Source organism: Melanostigma gelatinosum (genome assembly GCF_949748355.1).
Source record: "Melanostigma gelatinosum genome assembly, chromosome: 17".
Taxonomy (NCBI): domain Eukaryota; kingdom Metazoa; phylum Chordata; class Actinopteri; order Perciformes; family Zoarcidae; genus Melanostigma; species Melanostigma gelatinosum.
In genome coordinates, this window is record NC_136650.1 from 3,409,195 (window position 1) to 3,431,252 (window position 22,058).

Genomic DNA, 22,058 nt, shown 5'->3' on the forward strand with positions numbered 1-22,058 from the left:
CTGAAAAATGAAAATACAAAAATAAAAACAACCCTTGTTGTGTTACCATTATTTTAACTTTTAACTAAAATGGTAGTTTAGTTTTTCTATATTAAATTGCTTTAATGTTATTTGTGGTTTGTATATATTGAATTGCCCCTTACTGTTTTGTTCCTGTCTCAGGGAGCCAGGGGAGGACCTGGAGACCAGGGTCCAGAAGGGACATCTGGATCTAAAGTAAGAACACTGGCTGTCAAATTTCAAATATTCCAAATGAATCCGTTTGTTCACAGGTTGAAGCTACAGGCACGTTTGTTAATTCCTCCCTCCCCTAACAGGGGGAGCGAGGACTGAGGGGTGTATTTGGACCTCCAGGAGATAAAGGCATTGGTTTCCCTGGTCCCAAGGTAAATTTGGGTTTGGTTTAGAATTTGATTGAATAAGGAACATTGTCCTACTTCCATCTGCAGTTTATCTCCAGTCTGTAAACTTCATTTTTCAGGGTGACAAGGGGAACCATGGAAGACCAGGTCCTTCTGGACCAATGGGTATGGGTGAACCAGGAACACCGGTGAGTTCACAACACTAAGTGAAACTACAGAAATATACTGTCATGGCTGTGATATTGTCACTGAATATTCTATCAATACATGCATTGGAGATTAGTTTTTCTATTTTGGGACAGAGACATGTTAGCCTCCGCGCTACCCAGCTACAAATGCTAAAGCAGGTGTGCCATGAAAAACACATTATCAACCTCAAACTAAAGCCCTTATAACGTACATGATACTTGATCAGCTAACACATCTACATGTGTCTGTTGTTTTAAATAAATGAATGTTTATCGCAATCTGGGTTGAATAATAACTGACCCTATGATAAATACTTTACTTTGGAAACCATGACTGTTTTTTTCCCCTATTTTAAATTCCGGTCTTTACAATGTCGAGGTTGTGTTAAGTGGTGCAATTGAAAAAGCTTCCAGTGAATTCCAGTGTCCAAGGTCAATTCCATCTGAGCTTTATTTCTTGAATCATCCGACAAAACGTGACCTGATAGGACGGAGGTCTGATAGATTCCATTCAGCCTTGATTGCTCATTCTCGGTAGCAGTGGAGTCTGAATTGAATCCGACTTGAAGAAAGATTTAGGACCTGAATTAAGTATTTAGATCTAAATTTGACAAACTCGTTTTGAGCAACTTGAATGTTTATTTTATTTTTTTAATTTGTATTTGTGAACCCTTGAAAATTTGAAAGGACGTTTTCGACATCTGAATGATAATTACATTAATTCAATTCAGACTTGATTTTCAAAGTTCAATATTTAACTGATATTACAACAGGTATTCAAATTTAAACATGTAGTAGTGGTTACATTTCAATTGCTTATAAAATTCAAATTATTACGGCCTTCCTTTGCTTCCATAGTAGTAATTATATTTAAAGGGCCAGCCCACTCAAATTTTTGAAAATTATTTAGACACAAACTAAAAGGGATCATTCCAAGCATATAGTTTTGTTTCTATCTGCTGAGATACACGAAACGATACTATGTTATTATTGGCAGTACAGCTGCTTTTCTAGCAACTGGCCTTGTATAATTGTTGCGTGAATATTATAGTGCTTCCAGTATGATCGCTAATATATTGAAATATCTGTTCAGTATTTATTCAGTTACTATATTTGTTTAGGGTCCAGCAGGGCCACCAGGGATGCAAGGATCGTCAGGGTTTCCAGGTGAGGGTCTTCCAGGGTCCAAGGTAAGTTCCAGAACAAGCTGGTTCACGACAACTAGTATGTGTCATTTTATTAATCCTTGATTTAAGACATGGACAGCAAGAAACATTTCAAAAACAATGCGTTTTCAAATATGATTGGTGTTTTAAAACCATAGAGGGACGAAAGACCGGTTTTAAAGTTTTGTTTTATTCATGAATTGCACATGGTTGTATGATTTGAGTCTTAAGATAAAACCGAGGTTTGATGTGTTATTCTTCCTGTTCTCCTGACCCTCCCACTGTGTTTGATTGCAGGGTGAAAGGGGGTATGAGGGTCCCAAGGGCGGCCGTGGACCTCCAGGAGTCGGGTACAAAGGTGATAAGGTACGGGTTAACTCTTAAACATGGTTTGGATTGCACACGTGTCTACTGAAAACCTGCGATGCTGTAAAGGACGACCTGTCTGACCTCTCACCTTTCTAATCCTCAGGGAAACACAGGAGCCCCCGGGCTGCCAGGCTTGGTGGGGTTTCCTGGGGCAGGCATGCAAGGAGAAAAGGCAAGGCCAATGAAAATATTTCCTCCACCTGTTTGTCCTTTATTTGTGTAGTTACACTTTAAATTCTGATGTTTCCCTTTGGACGTAGGGGGACCTAGGGCCAGCTGGGCCTTCTGGTCCCAGAGGACCTCTTGGACTGGGTAGAGTTGGACCAAAGGTCAGTAGCAGTTGTTACGTGATGTCGGGGGGTGACCCCTCACGATTTTTAATTATTTTATTTGATAAATTAAAAAATTAAAAAATTAATTAATTCAATTTTTTTTATTTTTTTTATTATTTTTATTTTACAATGAATGCAATCAGTGGTGTACCGTGCTGGATCAAACACCAACTTACCTCAGGGGCCGAAGGTCAGATCCGACGAGGCGTAACCCCTCTCTGGGCTGGCTTCTCATGAAATCATGAAGCAACAGACTTGGTCGAAGAAACTAATTCGTTACTTATTTATTTGTATTCAAATCAAAGTATAATCTCTTGGTCCAAAGTACAGAGAAAAAATTGTTAACTGAAAAATATAAGAAAAAATCACCGAAGTGTTTAAAACCCCTTCAGAGCAGTTTACAGACAGAGTCCAATTGTACGGAAATAGTTTAACCATTAACTAACGCAGCTAACGGGTCTCACCCACACAACTGCTAAAACTCACCAAAGGATCCTTAAAAACTCTGACTCAGCCAGCAGACTGGCTTGCTATGTAGCCTAGGGAGGAAAAAGTTAACGATTAACCCAGCGCAGGTCTAGACAGAGTGGGCTGGAGGACTTCTCTCCTGACTCAACTTAAAAAAAATCTTCTAAGTATTCTTAAAAACTCTGACTCTCAAAGTCCGGAGCTCTTTAAAAAGTTAAAGTTTAACCCGTGCAGGCAGAGAGCTGCACGGGGTTCTCCCTCGCTAAGCTCTCCTCAACTCAGCTCCAGCTAAGTTCGAGTGTCCGTTCGAGTGTGTCCTGTTCTCGAAAACCGAGAGTTTTTATACTCTTAACCACCCCTGGGGCAAGGACCCCCTCCCTCCGGCGGTGCCTGAGGCTGAACGCCATCAGAGTTCAAATCTCAGCGACTCTTGGCCGATGTCCCGTGAGTGAACCTATGGGTCACGCCCTGCTAGCGTGTGTGTGTGTGTGTATGACAACAGAAACATGTCTGTGCGACAGGCGTAATCTTATAAGAGACACAGAGTCATATGCCTCTCTGTTTTAACTCCTGACAACCAGGGCTTTGCCGTGTAGAGACATCACGATTTCGCAAAACATCCACTGTGTTCAACACAGTTATGGCTAAAGAGTTGACACTGTGGCGTTTCAATTATTTAGAAGAATGAATCAAGTTAAACAGACATTAAGTAAGTTATCCATGTATTTGATATTCATGATGAAAGAGAATAAACACTATAACACATGGCTTTGAAGCAAGACTGGGCAAGCACTTAAATATATATACTTAGTTCTTTTACTATTTTGTGGCAACTAGGATAGAGCGGGATCCCGACTCCGCTAGTCCATGTCGATGTGTCCTTGGGCAAGACACTTAACCCCAAATTGCTCCCGTAAGCTGTTCCTGCAGTGTGTGAATAGGTATGAAGGGCTAGTTAGAGTCCTGAGGTGGTGCCTTGCTCGGTAGCCCCTGCCATCAGTGTATGAATGTGTGTAAATGGGTGAGACCACATGTAGTGTTAAGTGCTTTGAGTAGTCTTATATAGAAAAGCGCTATACAAGTCCAAGTCTATCATTCATTTCCGATATAAAAACAGTCAATAATTGACTTCCTCGTGAGAAAGTAAATTGGGATTTCAGACACAGAAAGCCTGATATAAAAGGCTTCTTCAGTTTAAGAGGTTACTATACAAAATACAGTTATCATAATTCTGTGCTCTCAAGTGACATCACTAAAAATAGATCCAATATGCAAAAAATAAGCAGTCATTTGATCGAACAGGTTAGAGGCTACACAAACCTGCAGCCAGTTTATCTGAATCACTTCATTTTGAGGTGAAACTGAAACCATAAGTGCACCCAAGATGTCTGTTTTAGTCTCTGATTGCACCCTGAATCTGTCCGTTCCCTCGACTGAGTGTATGGAAGGTTAAACCAGGCAGACAGTCTGCAAACTGTGATTGATGTGGACAGCAGAATTCGGGTCGCCTAATAGTTTGGAATGATATTTTACACCAGCTTTGTACCTGGATTTCCTCACAGTCTCACAGTGGTTATTTTAATTTCCATACGTTGTAAAAGTATGAGATTTACCTGACACCAACCACAGAGCGCTAAAAACACCTTTTTGAATCTTTCCGTTGCTGGTCGTCTGATCTGATTCGTGTTGTTTCCCAGGGCGACCAGGGTTTCCCCGGAGAGCCCGGACCTCAGGGAGAGAGGGGTGTAGGTGAACCAGGAGCGAAGGTAAGACAACCAAAGTCCCCATTAAACAAAACATGTTCAGTAGTTCAGCCGGGTGGCACCCAGAAGTGTTGAGTTTGTGTGTTGTTCTAGGGGGAGCTAGGGCTTGATGGGGCTGCTGGGATACCTGGCATTCCTGGTGAGGACGGAGCTGTTGGGCCTAAGGTGGGTCACCGTCACATTTCTTAAAATTCAATCTGAATTGCGTCACGATCAGATGTTGAACTAATTACCAAACAGTTAGGTAATTGCTCTATTTTGAAATGGGTAGTCATAAGAAATGGCTTGTTGCCAATCAGATGTGCCAGCATTGATGTGCTGTCTGTCCTGCCTGCTTGTTTTGCCTAAATGTGCATTTGTCTTGATCAGTGTTGCTATTTTCCATTGTTTGCTGTGTCTGTGAAGTGCTTCAGTGTTACATGTGCTTGTCCTGTAGGTGGGTCTGTTCTGCGTGACGCATGCTGAAACCTGTTATGTCTGCTCTGCTTTAATGTCGTACACTTTTCTTTTGCTGTGTTTCGGTTTTGTCTGTATGTTGCTGTCTGTTTCTCTATGAATTTTAACTCCGTTTCTATTTGAGATTTTGTTATTTTTAGGCTGCCTTGAAACATCTGGCCGGGGACAGCAGATGGAAATTAGCCTCTCTGGCTAACTCTGGCTCACTTACAGTGTAACTGTTGATTAGTGTGCATTGTCCCTGAAAAATAAATAAATAAATAAATAAAAATACAAAACAGAACTATCACTCGAAGACAGTGAAGCTATGACATGGCTATTACTGTGTAACAAGATGAGTATTTGAAATGATATTGTTAATAAGTATATATGTTAATAAGTTAATATGTATTATTTATTACATAGTTGTGTGAACACATATGAATCAGCTTCCAGACTAACGAAGCAAAAGTCACCATAATTCGATCCAGCGCTCATCCAGCGCTCATCCAGCGCTTAATGCTGATAGCGAGGTCCACGTACGTACGTTTACCACAGAAACGTAGCGCCTATCCTCCGGTTCCCCCCCTCCCAGGTTAAACTGTTACCTCTGTCAGCACTGTTGCTAGCTCTGTTAACACCATTAACTGCGAACACCATTATCTGCTAACCGCCACCTCAGATATCTCTGTGTTCAGAGCCGTATGGGTTGAAGCAGCTGCGATAGTGGGCCAATCACACGTGGCATTAATCAAATAATGATTGCAGTAATTGGCTGCGCTCAACACCATGCAAACAGTATTTATTTTTGGAGTTCTTTTTTCTAGAGTACAAACAGGATAGATTGCAGGTATTGTTTGACTGGAGAAGTGTGGATACTACTTGATAGGTTATCTCAGGTGACACCTTAAAGGTATTGCAAACTGATACCCAGCCCTATAGGAGTGAACATAAATGAACCCCTCTTTGCATTACGTGTCCACCTCAGCATCTTGTTTCAACAGGAATGACTATATCAAGGAAGTAAAGAAGCAATTTCATGGTGTCTCTGAAGAATAACTACACCACTCACAAGCGTCACACGCTATGAATGTTTGTTTGATCTGCTCTTTGATCTAGGGAGAGATGGGGTTGCCAGGTCTGCGAGGCCTAGAGGGAGCACCGGCGAAAGGCATCCCTGGAGAAAAGGTAATCAGCCACAGTGCATCTGCTCCCGAAGTAAACTTCCAATCTCTTAGACCAGGGGTTCTTAACCTTTTTGACCTCGGGGCCCAACTTTTCAAGTACAAAGTGTCCCGGGGCCCATTCAAATATTAACACTGTATCAGTTGAACTAATTGATCTCACTCTTGGTTTGATTTGTATTCAATAAGTATATTAAATCCACTTACAGTTGAACAAGCAAAACCCTTGTCAAATAAATGAGATGATACAATGTGATGATCACAAAGACATTTATTATCATGTGTATGTAAACCTGCACACACAACAAGAAGCCCAACAGGCTTTCCCACGAGCGTTGGATGTTTCGTCGCTTGGTGTCGCTTTATTTTTGAAGGCTTCAAAATAAAACCAAAAAAATTTGTCTGGAGCTGCAAAAGCTATTTGATATCACAGCTTACAAAGTGTTATATATATATATATATATATATATATATATATATATATATATATATATATATATATATATATATATATATACATATATACATATTATACATCCAAAAACTATAGTTTGTTGTATTTATGAAAATATAGAACAAGAATAAAGACTATTCTTGACATTTTATTGCAATTTTACCTGATATAACAATATCAAACTCTTATGAAGAGGAGAGTTTCTGCAGCAGCTGAGAAATCGCTCTTTGTCACTCATCTCCAGCGTGACACTTTTCAGCACATGCTGTGTGCTTGTTGTGGAAGCGGCAGCATCGTTGGCAGTGTCCACGCAGAGTTAAACTCTATTTTCCTCCGTGACTTTTCTTTTTTTGGATTCATCCGTTGATAGTTTACCGAGGGCGGGGGTCTGAAAATCATGATGAGTCACCTGCAGGGAAAAGCACTTGACAGCGGTTGAGGATTTAACTGCCTGTGGGAATAATTAACATATACGATTCTGTTCATTCATGCTCATAAATTATATTGTCTCTGAACAGAAAAACTGAAAGTTTTTTGCGGCCCTCTAGGTGGCGCTCGTGGCCCAATCGTGGGCTGCGGCCCCATGGTTAAGAATCACTGTCTTAGAGGATATCCCGATTTCTGTATGTTCAGCATTTCTGTTTAATCAGCCCTTGCATTTGGGTTATTTTAAACATGACAGTTGTAAAAACTAGGACACTTGCATGCGTAAATACCAACTAAGAATACAAAGTGGTTGTTGTACATATTTACATACCTGTACTGTCAGTCTTCATTCACTCAGTCATATACATGCATATTTGCCAATCTGAATTCAGCACAATACACCTTCCTGCTACGGTACCAGAGGGGCTGAGATGTAACACGCCATGTGTATGCGTTTCTCCTCAGGGAGACAGAGGTGACCGTGGACCTAGAGGACCTTCAGGGTCATCAGGCCCTGTTGGACCTGCTGGAGCTAAGGTATGTTGAATAGGTTACCCCTAGGTACTATAAGAAGAAGGTCCCTTTCAGGGAAATTAAATTCTTTCACTCCAGGTTCTTATTTTACACATCAGCCGTGGTCTGCCCACCGAGCAGTTAGGGGTTCGATATGTTGCTCAAGGAAATGGAACTGGCTACTAGTCAACACTTCATTCTTGGTCCGTGCTGGACTTGTGCTGGCCACCCTCCAGTTCCTAAGCCAAGTCCCAACAGACTGAGGTACGGCCGCCACAGGTTCATTTGTTCACACAACTGCTCTTGTACGTAGGTGAGAAATCCAACACTGGAGAGGTTAAGCTCTCACAGCTTTTCCAGAAACAGAGCGGTTAAAGATCAGGACGTGTTTAATGGTTGATTGGTTAATTTAGGGTCTTGGTTCAAGAGGTTTGGAACTCTAAAGAGTAATTTAAGGGTAGTCCCACATGACAGCTGGAAACTTCCACAATCAAGTTGAAGTGCATAGACTAAGGGTCGCCAAACTTTTTTGATTGAGGGATACAGGAAAATCGAAGGGGTCATGGGCCAAAGAGTAGTACATGCATAGTTTTCAACCAGTTGCAAGAAAAACGCTGGTCTTAGACCAGAAAACCCCACATGCCATGAAAAATGAATTCAATGTCATAATCAACTATGCGACACTACTTAACAGTTTAAGGTTTCACATTACAATAGTTTATTGGTGTGCCCATATATTACAAAAAGTACTTCTGTTTCTGCTCTGTTTAAATTCCATTCATTCATCAATGATGAATTCAATACTTTTAAACTCTAATACCCAAATGCCCCTTAAAATATGATTATGTTATGGTTAAATCTGTAAATAAGTTAAGTTGAAAGAGCACTCATTGAAAAATATTGTTTTTGTTCATGGTCTAAGGGCCCACTTAAAATATTATGATGCTAATGTGTTATATGAATCAATAAGTCTAATGTTAAGAAGTAACAGGTAGAACAGAATTTTAATAATGAACTCTGGCCAAAATGTCCACCTGTTAGCAGTTGTTAATGCAAAATATTGCTGAAGTGAAGTTAACCTGTACTGATAAGGAAGCATCCTTATTCAAGCTCTAGGCAGGGGTCTTCAACATGTTTCAGGCCAAGGACCCCAAACTGATAGAGAGATGGAGCAGGGACCCCCGACTATATATATTGTATCCAATTGTGTTTTATATTAAACATACCTCTTTATTGTGCATTCAATACTAAGCTATTCAAATAATACACAGGTTCATATATTCATGTTTTTATTGTAAACATGTGCAAGGTACAGTGAGTGGCCGTGTCACTGCCATTTATAAACACACCTTGTCAGCTGATACCAATGCCAACATCAACATTGTCTGTCAATTGCATGATAATCATGCATACAAGCTATTCAAATAGACGTTTTCATTTTAAACGTAAATGTGGAAACGAAAAATGAGTGATGGCCTATTAGTGCCACTGCCATGCATAAAGATACCTGTTATCTTGCATACAATACTGAAGTATGAAAATAATGGACAGATTCATGTTTAGAGTGAAAAGAAAAAAGAAAATGAAATTGTCTAATCAACTAAAAATGTCCCGGACCCCCTGCAGTACCTCGGCGGACCCCCTGTTGAAGACCTCTGCTCTAGAGACAAAAGCTTTGCTTTCATGGTCTTCTTGACACAAGCTTATGTGCTGGCAGCTTAACGTCATCTCACTGACATTTTCGTTCAGGGAGAGCCCGGGAGTCCGGGACTGGTGGGCCGACCTGGAACTGCTGGGCGTGGTTTACCAGGATCAAAGGTAATGACACCTAGTAAATCAATAAACGCGAACACACACATACATGAAACTGACACCCTGACTAAAGAGTTTAGTTCAGTGATAGAGTGGCGATTGACATTAGAACGAGTCCGACAAGGCAAGAAACCCCAACCGTCAGACAGTAAAGAGCAAATAGATCTATAACCAAACTCATTTGGAAGAGAAGTGAACAGAAATGTAAAATGATTACTCCCTCAGTCTACTGTAAATGTCTATTTACACAGCACACAGCACACTGCACCCACTTCCTGTTCCACCTTGTGTGCTCACTGTCATTGTGTGTACACCCTTTTGCTATAAAATGAAGGATCATAACCAACGTTTTGGATGTGCTCCAAATGAATGGAAAGTAACGTTCTTGCCCTTACTTTGTTGAGCAATGTCAACGATTATGTTGCCAAGAAAAATGTAATCAATACTGCAACTACAATAATACCTATATGGTTAAAAAAACAAAAAACATGGCATGCACACAGTTAAACATGCATGGTGCACCTGTACAATGGTGGACTATGTTGCAGACTGATGACCAAGGTTGTCTGGGTCATCTCTGCACAACTGTTGCAGCAAAGTTACAACTTTTTTTATCTGCTTAATCTCACCTTTGAATTTCATGTTTACCTATTACACTCAAGGCAATGTTAACCCTCAATTTATTCAGCAGGAGACAGGTTTAAGGTCTTTTTGGTAAAAACATAAATCTAGACAATACATAATAGGGTGCTGCAAGAATGAATTCTAAAACTCGAAAATGAGTCGGCACGTTTGTGCTCTGGTTCCTTTGTCTCACATTCACAGGGTTCTTTTTTTGGTTCGATGCCTGACATGTGGTCTGTGGTTCAAGCTGAATAGATTTAAACTTTTTGTTCTACGATGGATCAGTGATTATGTTTGGGAATTTTTAATCTTTGGCATGTCTTTACAAAGGCGGTTGCTAAAAAGTGTAACATGAAGTCATGTGACCGTGTTGTAGTTTGTTCATAGTCTAACGTTAGCATTTTACTTCTGGAGATTAAATGAACACTTCAAAAACAGTGATGATCATTTATGATGATTATCTTACTGAACAAAATATGTCAGTATCATAAACGTTTGTTGCCACGGAGCTCTGCAATAATCCCAAAGCCAATGGAAGAATCACATTGGCTTTTTGTCGAGGGAACTAAAGCCATATATATAATGTTTTTTTCCATTTCAAAAAGACCACCATATATATTGTGTGTGTAGAATAACAATCTGTAAAACTAGCAGCTATAGAAGTAAAGTAAATGTAACATAACCTATATTTACATCAATGTCTTATCCGTTTACCACAACTTTGTTTGTTTTTCTTCTGGTACATTTGTCGGGGGTCTATAAAGTAAATGAATAAATTGTATTGCGTACATATTATGAGCTTTAATTGTTAATTTGTACAAATAACAGGGAGATCCTGGTCCCGTAGGACCAGCTGGACATGTTGGAGAACCTGGAGTAGGAATTATTGGGCCGAAGGTAACACTAGCACACGATATGTTCACCCTATCAATATATCACACCACACTGCTTTACCCAATCACTTTGAGAAAGTGGTGTGTGAAGTCTTCACATTACAGTTTGTCTGCAATAAAAATATGCTAATTTTTAGATACAACAGTATTTCCTAACTGTTTGTCACTCTCAGTATTTGCTGTTCTCCTGTTCCTCTATCAGGGTAACAAAGGAAATACTGGACCAGTTGGGCCACCAGGAATGAAGGGAGATGGCTTCGCAGGACCACAGGTGAGAGGAAAAAGTCATCCAAAATGAGGAGTACAATCGAATTATGCTCATATGTAATGCAAGAAATCAGGCTGTTCTCATTCACTGTTTGTATTAAAAACAGTGCACTGTAACTCGTGCAGGGTTGCCCTCTATGGAAGTTAGCTTGCGTAGTACAAAGAGCGACACATCAGCGCAGCGAGGTGGAAGAGGTGGATGGGTCAAAAAAACACAGGAGAGCGCTGGTCAAAGTAAAACATAGTTGCGTGTTTCGTAACTTATGTATGTGATATTAGTTAATACTCTCTTGTGCTGCTTGATATTCATATTAGAACTCACAACAAATGCAAAATAACTTTACGTAAGATATCATAAGAACAGTTGTATTAGGATATGTAAAAGAAAGACAGGTTTGTAAATAAAAGTTTTTTTCCATGACCATTAGGGGCTACTTGGCTTACCAGGAGTGCAAGGAGAGATGGGACATGAAGGGAAAGGACTACCTGGACCTAAGGTGAAGGACAAGTATTACTTCATGAATTCATGAAATGGAGGAGAGTCCTTAGAGGGACATTTGCTGAGGCTCATGGGAATTGTGTCATTAAACATACCAAAGGGAGAAAATCATTTAGAAGTATTTCTACACTTTAACCGTAGCATTCTATAATCCTGAAGATGATTTATGCAGATTTTCACTGCTGAATATCAGCTTCAACATCAAACAAGCAAAAATCCTCATGAATGTGGATATGGTTGTGAAATATATAGCAGTCCATGTGGTTTTCAATTGGAACAGACTGTTGACCTGTGTTTAGTGTTGGTGATATGGAAAAGGACAATGGAGTGGACCTGGAACACACAAAATGATGTATAATGTGCTGTATAAGATGGATAGGCAGTAGGGCTGCAATGGATCACAAACCTCACGGTTCGGTTCGGATCACGGTTCTTGAGTCACGGTTCGGATCATTTTTTGGATCAACAAAGAAAAGGGGAGGCTATATTCTTACATAAAACAAAAACATTGAAGATGTCCAATTTGTAACAAAATGAAATAAATAAATAAAAACAAAACATTCAGAATATTCAATTCTGTTAAGTTTAAGTGCAACATGAGGTATATTGATTCCCTCGTCTTTTGATCAATACTGAAAGAAAGAAACAGCCAGTGAGCTAGCTTACACTCTTTCAACTGAACTGAACTGCTCTGCAACAACTTGTGTCTATGTTTACGTCAGGTTATGTCATTCAAATACACTGCAATAATGTTTACCATTACTGTGACGTTATTTTCAAAAATATGAGAATATCTACATTGTCTGGGGAGAGGGTCGACCTTTCTGTGGTGACTGGGATATTACTATTGGGCCTGTCTAGCTTCACTCTGATACTTCTGTCAGCACCTGCCCCAGGTGTGTGTCTGTGTGACTCTCACAGAGGGGGCGTGTCTGCAGCACCTGACTATGAATCTCCGCCGTGGTAAAAGCAGTCACAGTCTTTTCCTTCTCATAGAGGTCTGGAACAGCTTCACACTGAAGTGGGTGCGTGAGTGGATTTCGTAGCGTGGCTCAAGCATTTTAACCAGATTTAGAAATCCTTTGTTTTCTACACCGGAGTGTCCCCGTCGCTGACAGACGGGATGGTGTCTATTCATATGTGTGGACATGTCCGTTCATGTGAACACACGACTGCTTCCTATCTGTTCACTGACGCTCTGCATTTATATTCGGGGACTTGTTACTTGAAAAGGAACAGCAGCAGTAAAACGTTATTGCAGACTATGATGATTAAACTGTAAAAAAAAAAGAAAAAAATACTCAATTGATCCGCGGTTCACGAGTGATCCGAACGCATCACGGATCAATCCGTGATCCGTTACACCACTACTAGGCAGTGGAAAGTATTTTTAGTCCAAGTTTGTTTTGTCTGTGTGTCAGGGTGACAGAGGCTTGTCGGGCGTGCCGGGGCCATCAGGTCCTCCCGGGATTGGACTTTATGGACCAAAGGTCAGTGTGTGTGTATCTACAGTATAAAGGGGGAGTTAAACAAGTCAATTTCTATTGTTCTTATAAACTATTTCCTCTAGATATTATAATATTAGCCTAATAACTTGACAAATGCTGTGATGCATTGTATTCCCAGGGTTCTACAGGGCAGCCTGGTCCACCAGGCGTGCTAGGGCCTCCTGGAGAGGGCATCCAGGGACCGAAGGTAGGCAATAAAAACACTTGACAAGACTGGTATGCTGTACTTCAAGAAAATGGGATCACAAATGTGCTCCAACTGTATCATGTTGTTCCCCAAGAATAGGATGGAGCTGAGCATGTCTGTCCATTATCTTGTCTTGCAAGGATGACCATTGTCTCATCTTGAGTCGTAAGCCTGTGCTGTCACATCAAATAAATCCATCTGTGGTGTTTCACTCAATGCTCAGGGCTTCAAGATACGTCTATATGCTGATGATACTCTTGTGGTGCTTACCAATTCATCCATCTTTATTCTTAGGGAGAACCTGGGTTTCAGGGGCCAATGGGCCCTCGGGGACCACCAGGGGATGGCCTTCCAGGAGGGAAGGTACTTACAATATAGCCACTGCATGTGCCAGTGGTTGCATTACCTGTGACATATTGCCTCTGATTACCAGTGCTTCAAATTTGCTGTAATAAAGAGTGCTTTCACACACACTCACTCACTCACTCACTCACTCACTCACTCACTCACTCACTCACTCACTCACTCACTCACTCACACACAGGGTGACAGAGGCAATCCTGGATATCGGGGAAAGAAAGGAGACGGTGGAGACTATGGAGGACCTGGATCTACTGGACCGATGGTAACACAGCATTTCCCATCTTGCTTCATGGTTTAATAACAATCTCATAAGTTGTTCCTCAAAAGGTCTGTGATGATCACAGTTCAATGTCAATGTTTTGTTTTCCAGCTATAATTTGTTCTGGGTCACAGTTTATTTTCCTTCTTGTAGGCAATGCTGTCCTCTTTATTTAATGTAAAATGGAACCTATAAAGGAAGGTCCTGCTAGCAATTTTTGTTGTTGTTAATTTACATGTTGGGAAACATGTATCAAACATAAGCTCCAATGAGCGTTTTCAGGCTGATCAATTTATCATCATAAGGATCGACTGGTCCTAAACTGATTGTGAATTAGGTCCTGTTCTTAAAATCCCTGTTTGTAGGATTTGAACATTTCTGACCTTTGCAACTCCTCGTGGTGGTATCCAAAAGGCAGAAAGTAACAAATGCCGCTACAAAGGAGATCAAATCAGTTACTGTTATAATTGTGCTGTACTTATGTTACATGGAAAACATTGTATTTCCAGAGATTGGGTTTCCATCTTACAAATACTGTAACATTCTTATTGTAAATACAAATAACAATCCCATATTTCCGGAAGCTCCAACTTAGCTGGTTTGGCTAAAAGCCCCAAAATAACTCTGGTCTTGTATCAAGTGTCTCAGAGTAAGACATTGGTCCTAACAGGCCAAGATATATTTAGTCTACATGTTAATATCATATATAAAATTATTATATTATAATCCATACAAATGGCTTGACAGTGTTTGCAAATGCCAGCTGAATGCAAATGGTTTATTGGTAAATATCACTGATTAATGCCATTTATTAATTTTAGCATCATATTATTGCATATAAATATGACCATTCGCCCTTGGATCTCTATAAATTGACTTGTCAAGACATAAATGATTGACTGGATACCTCGGGTACCTTTTTTACTCCTTGTAAATACGTTTCTATGCTCAGCTGAAGTGGAAACGTTTGTGTAAATTGTGTCTTAAGGAAGTAAAAGTGCACACACACCATTATGTTGTTATGTACGTGGGCTTTGGCAGGCAGCCGCTGTCCCCTCTTCCCTGTACAGGCACTGAATCTTTCATTGGTGTTCGACCGTATCTTCTTTCACCCCTGAATTACAGGAGAAGTCCACGTAGAAAAGATGTCATGATGGTGGATTGGTCAAACAAACACACACACTTACACCCATGAGTTCAGGTCCTGTGTGAAACAAAAAGTAGCCTTTGACTTATTTTAATGGTAAATGATTTACTGGTAAATAATGTAACAAACATATCAATTTGAAGCCACCATGATGTTTTATTAAACCTAACCATCAATTTTTTTTGCCTAAACAAAAGCAAGTAGTTCAGTTGTGTTTTGATTTAGCCTACAATGTTTAACACTGTGACTGTAATGCAGTTTACTTCCTCATGTGTGGTTCATTTTACAGGGGAGAACTGGAGAAAAGGGAGAACCGGGACTCACAGTGAGTAAAGTTACTGGCACAAACGATAGTTTTATATCTTCACATTAAAATGTAAAGCCTATTTTTTTCACATTTGTTTTCTGTACACAGAGAGAAGAGGTCATCAGGATTATAAGAGAAATATGTGGTAAATTACACATTTGATCATGTTTTTCATCAGTTTAATCCTCAGTCAATCTTAATCTTTTGATCTTGCTTAAGTTGGGTGCTATTTTGTCTCGTAAATGTGTGTGTAGGATTTAGTGGCATCTAGCAGGGAATACTTTGCCGACAATGTATAAACGTAAAGGCTCTCTCTAGAGCCAGTATTTGGTTTGTCCAGTCGGGGCTTCTGTAAAAACATGGCGGTGCAACACACAGTGGACTCCATGATGAGGACTCGCCCCCTATGTAGAGATGAAGGACTCATTCAAAGCTAACAAGATTCTTAGTTTAAGGTGATTCTACACGAATGAAAACAGAATAATAATATTAGATTATATTTCTGTTAAGAGATCCCCCTAAAGCCTACAAACTTGACCTTAAGTAAATCCAATATTAGATCATTCATATGATGTAATGCAGTCCCGCTACAAATGCTTTAAAAGATAACAGCGTTGAGTGAAGACAGGCAAACAGAATAAGTAAAACAAGTTAAAGTCTGAACTGAAGTTTTGAAGTGTATTTTGTTCCTTCAGGTAAGAGTATAAGCTGCACAGAGATAGTCTGTTCATGTTTTTGTATCCACAATGCAGTTTTTTTTGTATTCTAATTTATCTTTGACATTTGTTGACCAGGCTGTGGTCTCAAATGCAGAGAAAGCCCTCTGGAGCTGGTGTTTGTGATAGACAGCTCTGAGAGTGTGGGACCAGAAAACTTTGAGTTGGTGAAGGACTTTGTGAACGCTCTTATCGACCACGTGACGGTGAGCCGAGAAGCCAGTCGGATTGGCGTGGTGCTCTACAGCCATGTGGACATGGTGGTAGTCAGTTTTCAGCAGCAGTTCAGCCAGGACGACGTCAAGGCTGCCGTCCGGAAGATGCCTTACCTCGGCGAGGGTACCTTCACGGGCAGTGCCATCCATCGAGCCAACCAGCTTTTCCGGGCCTCGCGGCCCGGTGTGAGGAAGGTGGCCGTGGTTTTGACAGATGGGCAGGCCGACCCCCGTGACGTCATGCAGTTTGAAGAAACGGCTACGGACGCCCACGCGGAGGGGATCGAGATGTTTGTAATAGGAGTCGTGAACAAGACCGACCCTCTATATAAAGAGTTCCAGGCTCAGATGGATGTTATGGCCTCCGATCCTGATGAAGAGCATGTCTACCTCATAGATGATTTCAATGCACTGTCCAGTAAGCAATCAATGTCGTCTCAAACAACAATCACACTGTTTACGATTGGCAAAATTGGCATGCTGACACATTGATCAAAGAATTTATCCATACAGCATTGGTTTTCTATAACATGCTGTTAACCTAATCGAGGTGATTTGCACCCATTCTCAGACTTAGAACACACAGACATCACCCACATGGCTGTAATCTGCAATGTAGTCTTTCTAGTGCTTTTAGTTACCTCAAAACTTTAGATTTTGCATTGTTGTCTTCAAATTCAAATGAAATTGTTTCCAGCAGTAATCCAGTGACAGTGTAATTGCTAGCAGCTAATGCAGCATGAGTTTCAAAGCAGGGATATGGTAAGATAACTGCTGTCTCACTCACAGGAAAGTATGATGGAAACTGTAGTACCAAAAACTCAGAAAATGTTAAATGCCAGACAGAAGAAAAAAGTAAGAATGACAAACTCCTTGACCATTTTAAGGTCAATCCCAGGTTTTGCTAGTCCATGTTCTTGGGCAAGACACTTCAGCCCATATTGCTGTGCCTGGTGGTGGTTAGATTGTCTTGATGGGCAGGTGGCATGGTACCCATCAGTGTATGAATTTGTATAAATGGGTAAATGACATGTAGTGCACAAGTCCAAGTCCATTTGTCCATTGTGTTTATAGTGTGCATGCATAGTATGAGTGTATAGTATGCATATATAATGTGCATATATAGTATGCATGTAAATGGTAAATAAAGTGCTTTTACACTGCAAGTCAGTCACCCAGTAACACCCATCATATCCTGTGAGAAGTACAACCTGTAACGGTTCATTTTGAAATTTCATTGTTTGTTTTGGTACAGCTCTGGAAGGCAAAATACTGAATCGGATTTGTGAGCAGGATGACAGAATGGCATTTCTACCAAACTCCATCTTTCCACTTGTGGAAATCCACCCAGAGGCTCCAGTGGACGGCCGCTTCAATGAGTTCCCAGTTGAGGAAAACATCCAAGTAATGCGGCTTTTATCCTGTTTGGAAAAATGATACTTGAAAATGCTGTTGACCTCAGTCATGACAGAAGTTATCTCGAGACACTGTACTCTGGCTTTTGGGTGGCAACCATCTGCCTGATGAGAGAGAGAGAGAGAGAGAGAGAGAGAGAGAATAGCAGTAATATGTGTCTGGGTGCAAATGAATACACATTCGATTGGCACGTGAGATGTGATCACGTGAGATGATTTACAATCGGTGCATTTCCTGGACTGCTGACCGAGTGCCGTAAAAAAGTTGCACAGGTTAAAATAGAAGCGCTGTATAATTCTCAATTATCCATCAGTTGGGTCGTCTGGGTCCAGGGGTCCGCCTATTAGTGACCCCTGGCCTAGTTCTGACAGAGGTTGATGCCCAGAAACGTCCGGCGCGTCGATCGATCAGTGCATCTTGGCTCCACCAATGCATGTGTACAACATCGTTTAGCTTGTTTTTCAGATATAATTCAGGCTTTTATTTATTGAAATATGATGTTAGACTCCAAAAGTTATCCTTGCCCCTCACCTCCGTGGTCAATGATACTCACTGTCTCGGATGAGGTAAGTAATGGCAAAGAGGAGGGGGCATGTCCACCCAGATGCTTTTATAGCAAAGCCCACCAAGGTCAGTCACATGACTCTGTGGATAGAAAATCTTGAGGATCGGTAGAAGGATGGCATCATTCAAGGTACAGACCGTGAGTTTTCCAAGCATTCACCAAAAATGTCACAGCAATTCAGCAATTGAGCCATTCTGTCTTTCATACAAGTCTCTGCAAGTTGCTTTTTATTGTTTTCCACGAGTGGCTGCATTGAAGACTGCATTGAATATAACTCTGTCATGTAAAAGTCTGTCTAAAATGTCTGATCTGAGATTCTCTACTTCCCAGCTTGAACTCCCAGTGGAGACAGTAACCGCCCCGACTCCACAGTCCCATGAGTCAGGTAGGGTCGACAAGAACCTGGTTGATACCAAACTGTTGGTGGAGCCCTGGGACGAGCTGCCCGACATCACGTTCGCCTCTCCCGGTGGCAGAGGGCAGCAGGGCCCTGGGCTGACCTCCGTGGTGGGTCCTCAGACTCCGACTGGCCAGCTGCATGAGGCTGAGATCAAACAGGCTCCGGTCAGCCCTCCTCCTCCTCCACCCCTGACGGACTCATCGCTGACAGGTAAACAAGCAGAGCGGCGACGGATACAGCCTTTGATACGTGTCTATTCTAATATTATTTCTGATAAGTTTATTGCCTACGAAAGACACATGACAAAAAAGATGGTGTCATCAGAAATGAAATCTTGAGTTGTGCAACACATCATGAGGGTGCTTATCACATGGACCTCCCTTTCTCTTATGAGTTCCTTTGGTTGTTGTTTGGTAACAATAATGTTGAGACCAAACGTACAGGGCCATGCTAGAGGAGGCCTTTTTTCATCTTTTTTTCATGTTAATGTGTTTCGGTTTTAGGGATACCATGTCTGTATAGTCTTGTATAATTATTTGTAAATGATGAGAACAGATTCAGTGGTGGAATGTACGTTCAATAAGTTCAATGTTTTATATTTGTATTTTCTTGGAGTATTATATGCTTCTTTATACTTCTACTCCACAAGATTTTAGAGGGATATTTTGTAACTTTTACTCCACTACACACATTTCATCGTTCTTCGGTATAAATTACTAGTTATTTTGTTTATTTAGATTTAACACACAAAGATAAACTTCATCAATTAAAAAATGTGTTTTTATAGATATAACTACAGTTTGTGAAGAAATTATGAGTTAATCTAAATTAGGAACAAATGTAAAATATCCTTACACATTAATGAATCAATAATAATTATAGAATATATAATATAAAATATCGCTCAAGGGAGTACTTCTACTTTTGGTACTAGAATCATATTTCATTGATAATACGCCTGCAATTTCTATACTGTAGTATTTCTACTTTTGCTCATGAGCAGGATTTTCCTGAAAAACAATGTATTGACTCATATCAAAATAATCCTTCTCAATCATCACGTCTGATCCAGTAGAAGTGTTTGGTGGTGTCTGCAGCCACCGCCCTCCAACTGTATTTTCATATGTTGTGTTCAAGACCTTCCCCGGCTTTAACCTCGATAAAAATGAAGTCACCAGTGCCAGATCGTAAGCAATCATCCAAGATGAAGCTACCACAATGGTGGAAACAGCTCTGAAAAAAATGCAAATATAAAGCCAAGCTTGTAAATGAGAGTGAATCTGGGGTTGGCTTTCGCCAGCTGACAAGCACCCTAACACTAACCGCAGTCGCGTGGCTTATGGTATTTTTGAGTCGGGAAGGAGGGGCCAACTTTGAATGGACCGACATGTCCTACTCATTGTGCCTTTAAGTAAAAGACGTCAATACTTCACTTTGAATAGATATGAGCTTCACATTTTGGAAAGGTAATGAAGTAACAGGTAAAGAGTCCACTCAGATTCATACAGGTTAAAACCAGGTTGTTTGAATTTTATCTCAGGCCCTAATCAGACCTGGCATGAACATTTGCTTGGGTGATTCAATTACAAGTGGAGAGTTCAGGAATGTACAGGTGTGCCTTTGTATTCTATGAGAAACCACAGTATTAATGTTAACATATAAATCAGACAATGCACAGGCACTTCGGCCTTGACCGGTCTTCCTCAAGACTGAACTGCAGAGTAAAAATGCGGTCGATTCCGATACAAGGCCGAGACCTTCAAAAAGACCGATCTCGACTACTACAACGCTGGTCTGTCCCCTCAAGGCAAACTAATAAATTGGCAAAATTGGAAGTGTGCGTTTAGCACGACAGACTTCCCGAACACAGTTGGGCACTTTGATTTGCATTGTCAGGTCCACTTGTGGTCGGATCACCCAAGACGCCAATGAATGCCAGGTCTAAAGAGGGCCTCAGTCAGGATGTGTCATGTAGCAGGTTATTCTGATGACCTGCTACATGTATGTTGAAACTGTAACATGCAGTGAGTTATTACACCCTTCTTTTCTTTTCAGTTGAGGGGTGCAGTCAGCCTCTGGACCCAGGTCCCTGTCGACAGTACGTGGTCAAGTGGTACTACGACCCCGAGGCCAACGCCTGCGCTCAGTTCTGGTTCGGAAGTTGTCAGGGCAACGCGAACAACTTTGAGACTGAAGCCAGCTGCAGGAGTTCCTGCGTCTACACGTAACAAGCTGTGCTCGGAGAAAAGGGTGCGTGCAAAGCGAACATGCTCCATCACCGTCGCCGAGGGACGGAACAGACTGACGCTCTGTGGACTGCTGCAGGTCAAGGATGTCATGGAGATCAGGCTTGGACCTCCTTGCTGTCTATGTTCACACTGCAGGTGCTCCTGCTCAATTTTTAACGGCTGCACATGTACTAGCCGTCTGGTCATTTTGGAAAACTACATATATCTGCTCTGGGATTTATACCGAAATATAAAACTACAAACCAATACACGCTGACAGGGGAATCAACAAGACTGGGTTCAACATGCCATCCCTGATGCAAATCATTTTATTGTGCCTTTCTTTCGGTTGTTGTCTATACACTCAGACAGCGATCGTGTGTCAACCGGTTCAGTTTTTCAGCTCTGAACATGTTCACTTGAAAGTTCTTAATCGCAAGCCACTACCCTCAAGTCCTTCAGTACCATGATTAAAACCTGATATCATATGAAATAAAACACAAGGCGAGTTACACAAAATACACATATCACACACATTTCATTATATTACAGTCATTTAGCAGATGCTTTTATCCAAAGCGACTTACAATTCAGATTCTATCACACCGTAGGCACAGCTACGGGAGCCAGTTAGTTAAAAAAATCCTAGGTAATGACATAATATTGTGAAAAAGATAATAAAAATAACCATTCACCTATGTATCATATAATGGGGGCAATGAACATTTTCTGTGCATTAACATTTTTAGAATATGTTGTGCATCAGAGGGTTAAACAGCATCTCTGAAAGTGCAGCTCATTCAAAGTGTTGTTGTGCTTGTCCTAACCGATGTGACCAGGATTTCAAGTTAAACAAGGAAACGGGGCGGAGTTCAGCTCAAGAATAGCAGAGCCTCAACAGACAACAGGGTTTCACATGTCAGTGAGTGTACAATGAATGCAAAACCGTGTATTCAAACTCTGCATCCCAATCAGCACATTCCATCTGTTCC

General features: G+C 40.9%; 1 protein-coding gene across 1 annotated transcript in view; it reads left to right on the forward strand.

Moving 5' to 3' along the window:
• The window catches only part of col28a1a (collagen, type XXVIII, alpha 1a), a gene marked incomplete at both ends in the record, with an annotated part of 36,240 nt that extends 15,174 nt beyond the window's left edge, over positions 1–21,066 (forward strand). Inside the window, 25 exons of the mRNA XM_079287910.1 lie at positions 163–216; positions 318–386; positions 482–550; positions 1,672–1,740; positions 2,014–2,082; positions 2,189–2,257; positions 2,346–2,414; positions 4,583–4,651; positions 4,742–4,813; positions 6,203–6,271; positions 7,613–7,684; positions 9,410–9,478; positions 10,925–10,993; positions 11,192–11,260; positions 11,685–11,753; positions 13,177–13,245; positions 13,382–13,450; positions 13,745–13,813; positions 13,995–14,075; positions 15,509–15,544; positions 15,635–15,671; positions 16,321–16,875; positions 17,713–17,861; positions 18,769–19,048; positions 20,894–21,066. Coding sequence (XP_079144036.1) covers positions 163–216; positions 318–386; positions 482–550; positions 1,672–1,740; positions 2,014–2,082; positions 2,189–2,257; positions 2,346–2,414; positions 4,583–4,651; positions 4,742–4,813; positions 6,203–6,271; positions 7,613–7,684; positions 9,410–9,478; positions 10,925–10,993; positions 11,192–11,260; positions 11,685–11,753; positions 13,177–13,245; positions 13,382–13,450; positions 13,745–13,813; positions 13,995–14,075; positions 15,509–15,544; positions 15,635–15,671; positions 16,321–16,875; positions 17,713–17,861; positions 18,769–19,048; positions 20,894–21,066 — 2,544 coding nt within the window. The remainder of the gene's footprint in view (positions 1–162; positions 217–317; positions 387–481; positions 551–1,671; positions 1,741–2,013; positions 2,083–2,188; positions 2,258–2,345; positions 2,415–4,582; positions 4,652–4,741; positions 4,814–6,202; positions 6,272–7,612; positions 7,685–9,409; positions 9,479–10,924; positions 10,994–11,191; positions 11,261–11,684; positions 11,754–13,176; positions 13,246–13,381; positions 13,451–13,744; positions 13,814–13,994; positions 14,076–15,508; positions 15,545–15,634; positions 15,672–16,320; positions 16,876–17,712; positions 17,862–18,768; positions 19,049–20,893) is intronic.
• Positions 21,067–22,058: the final 992 nt, after the last annotated feature.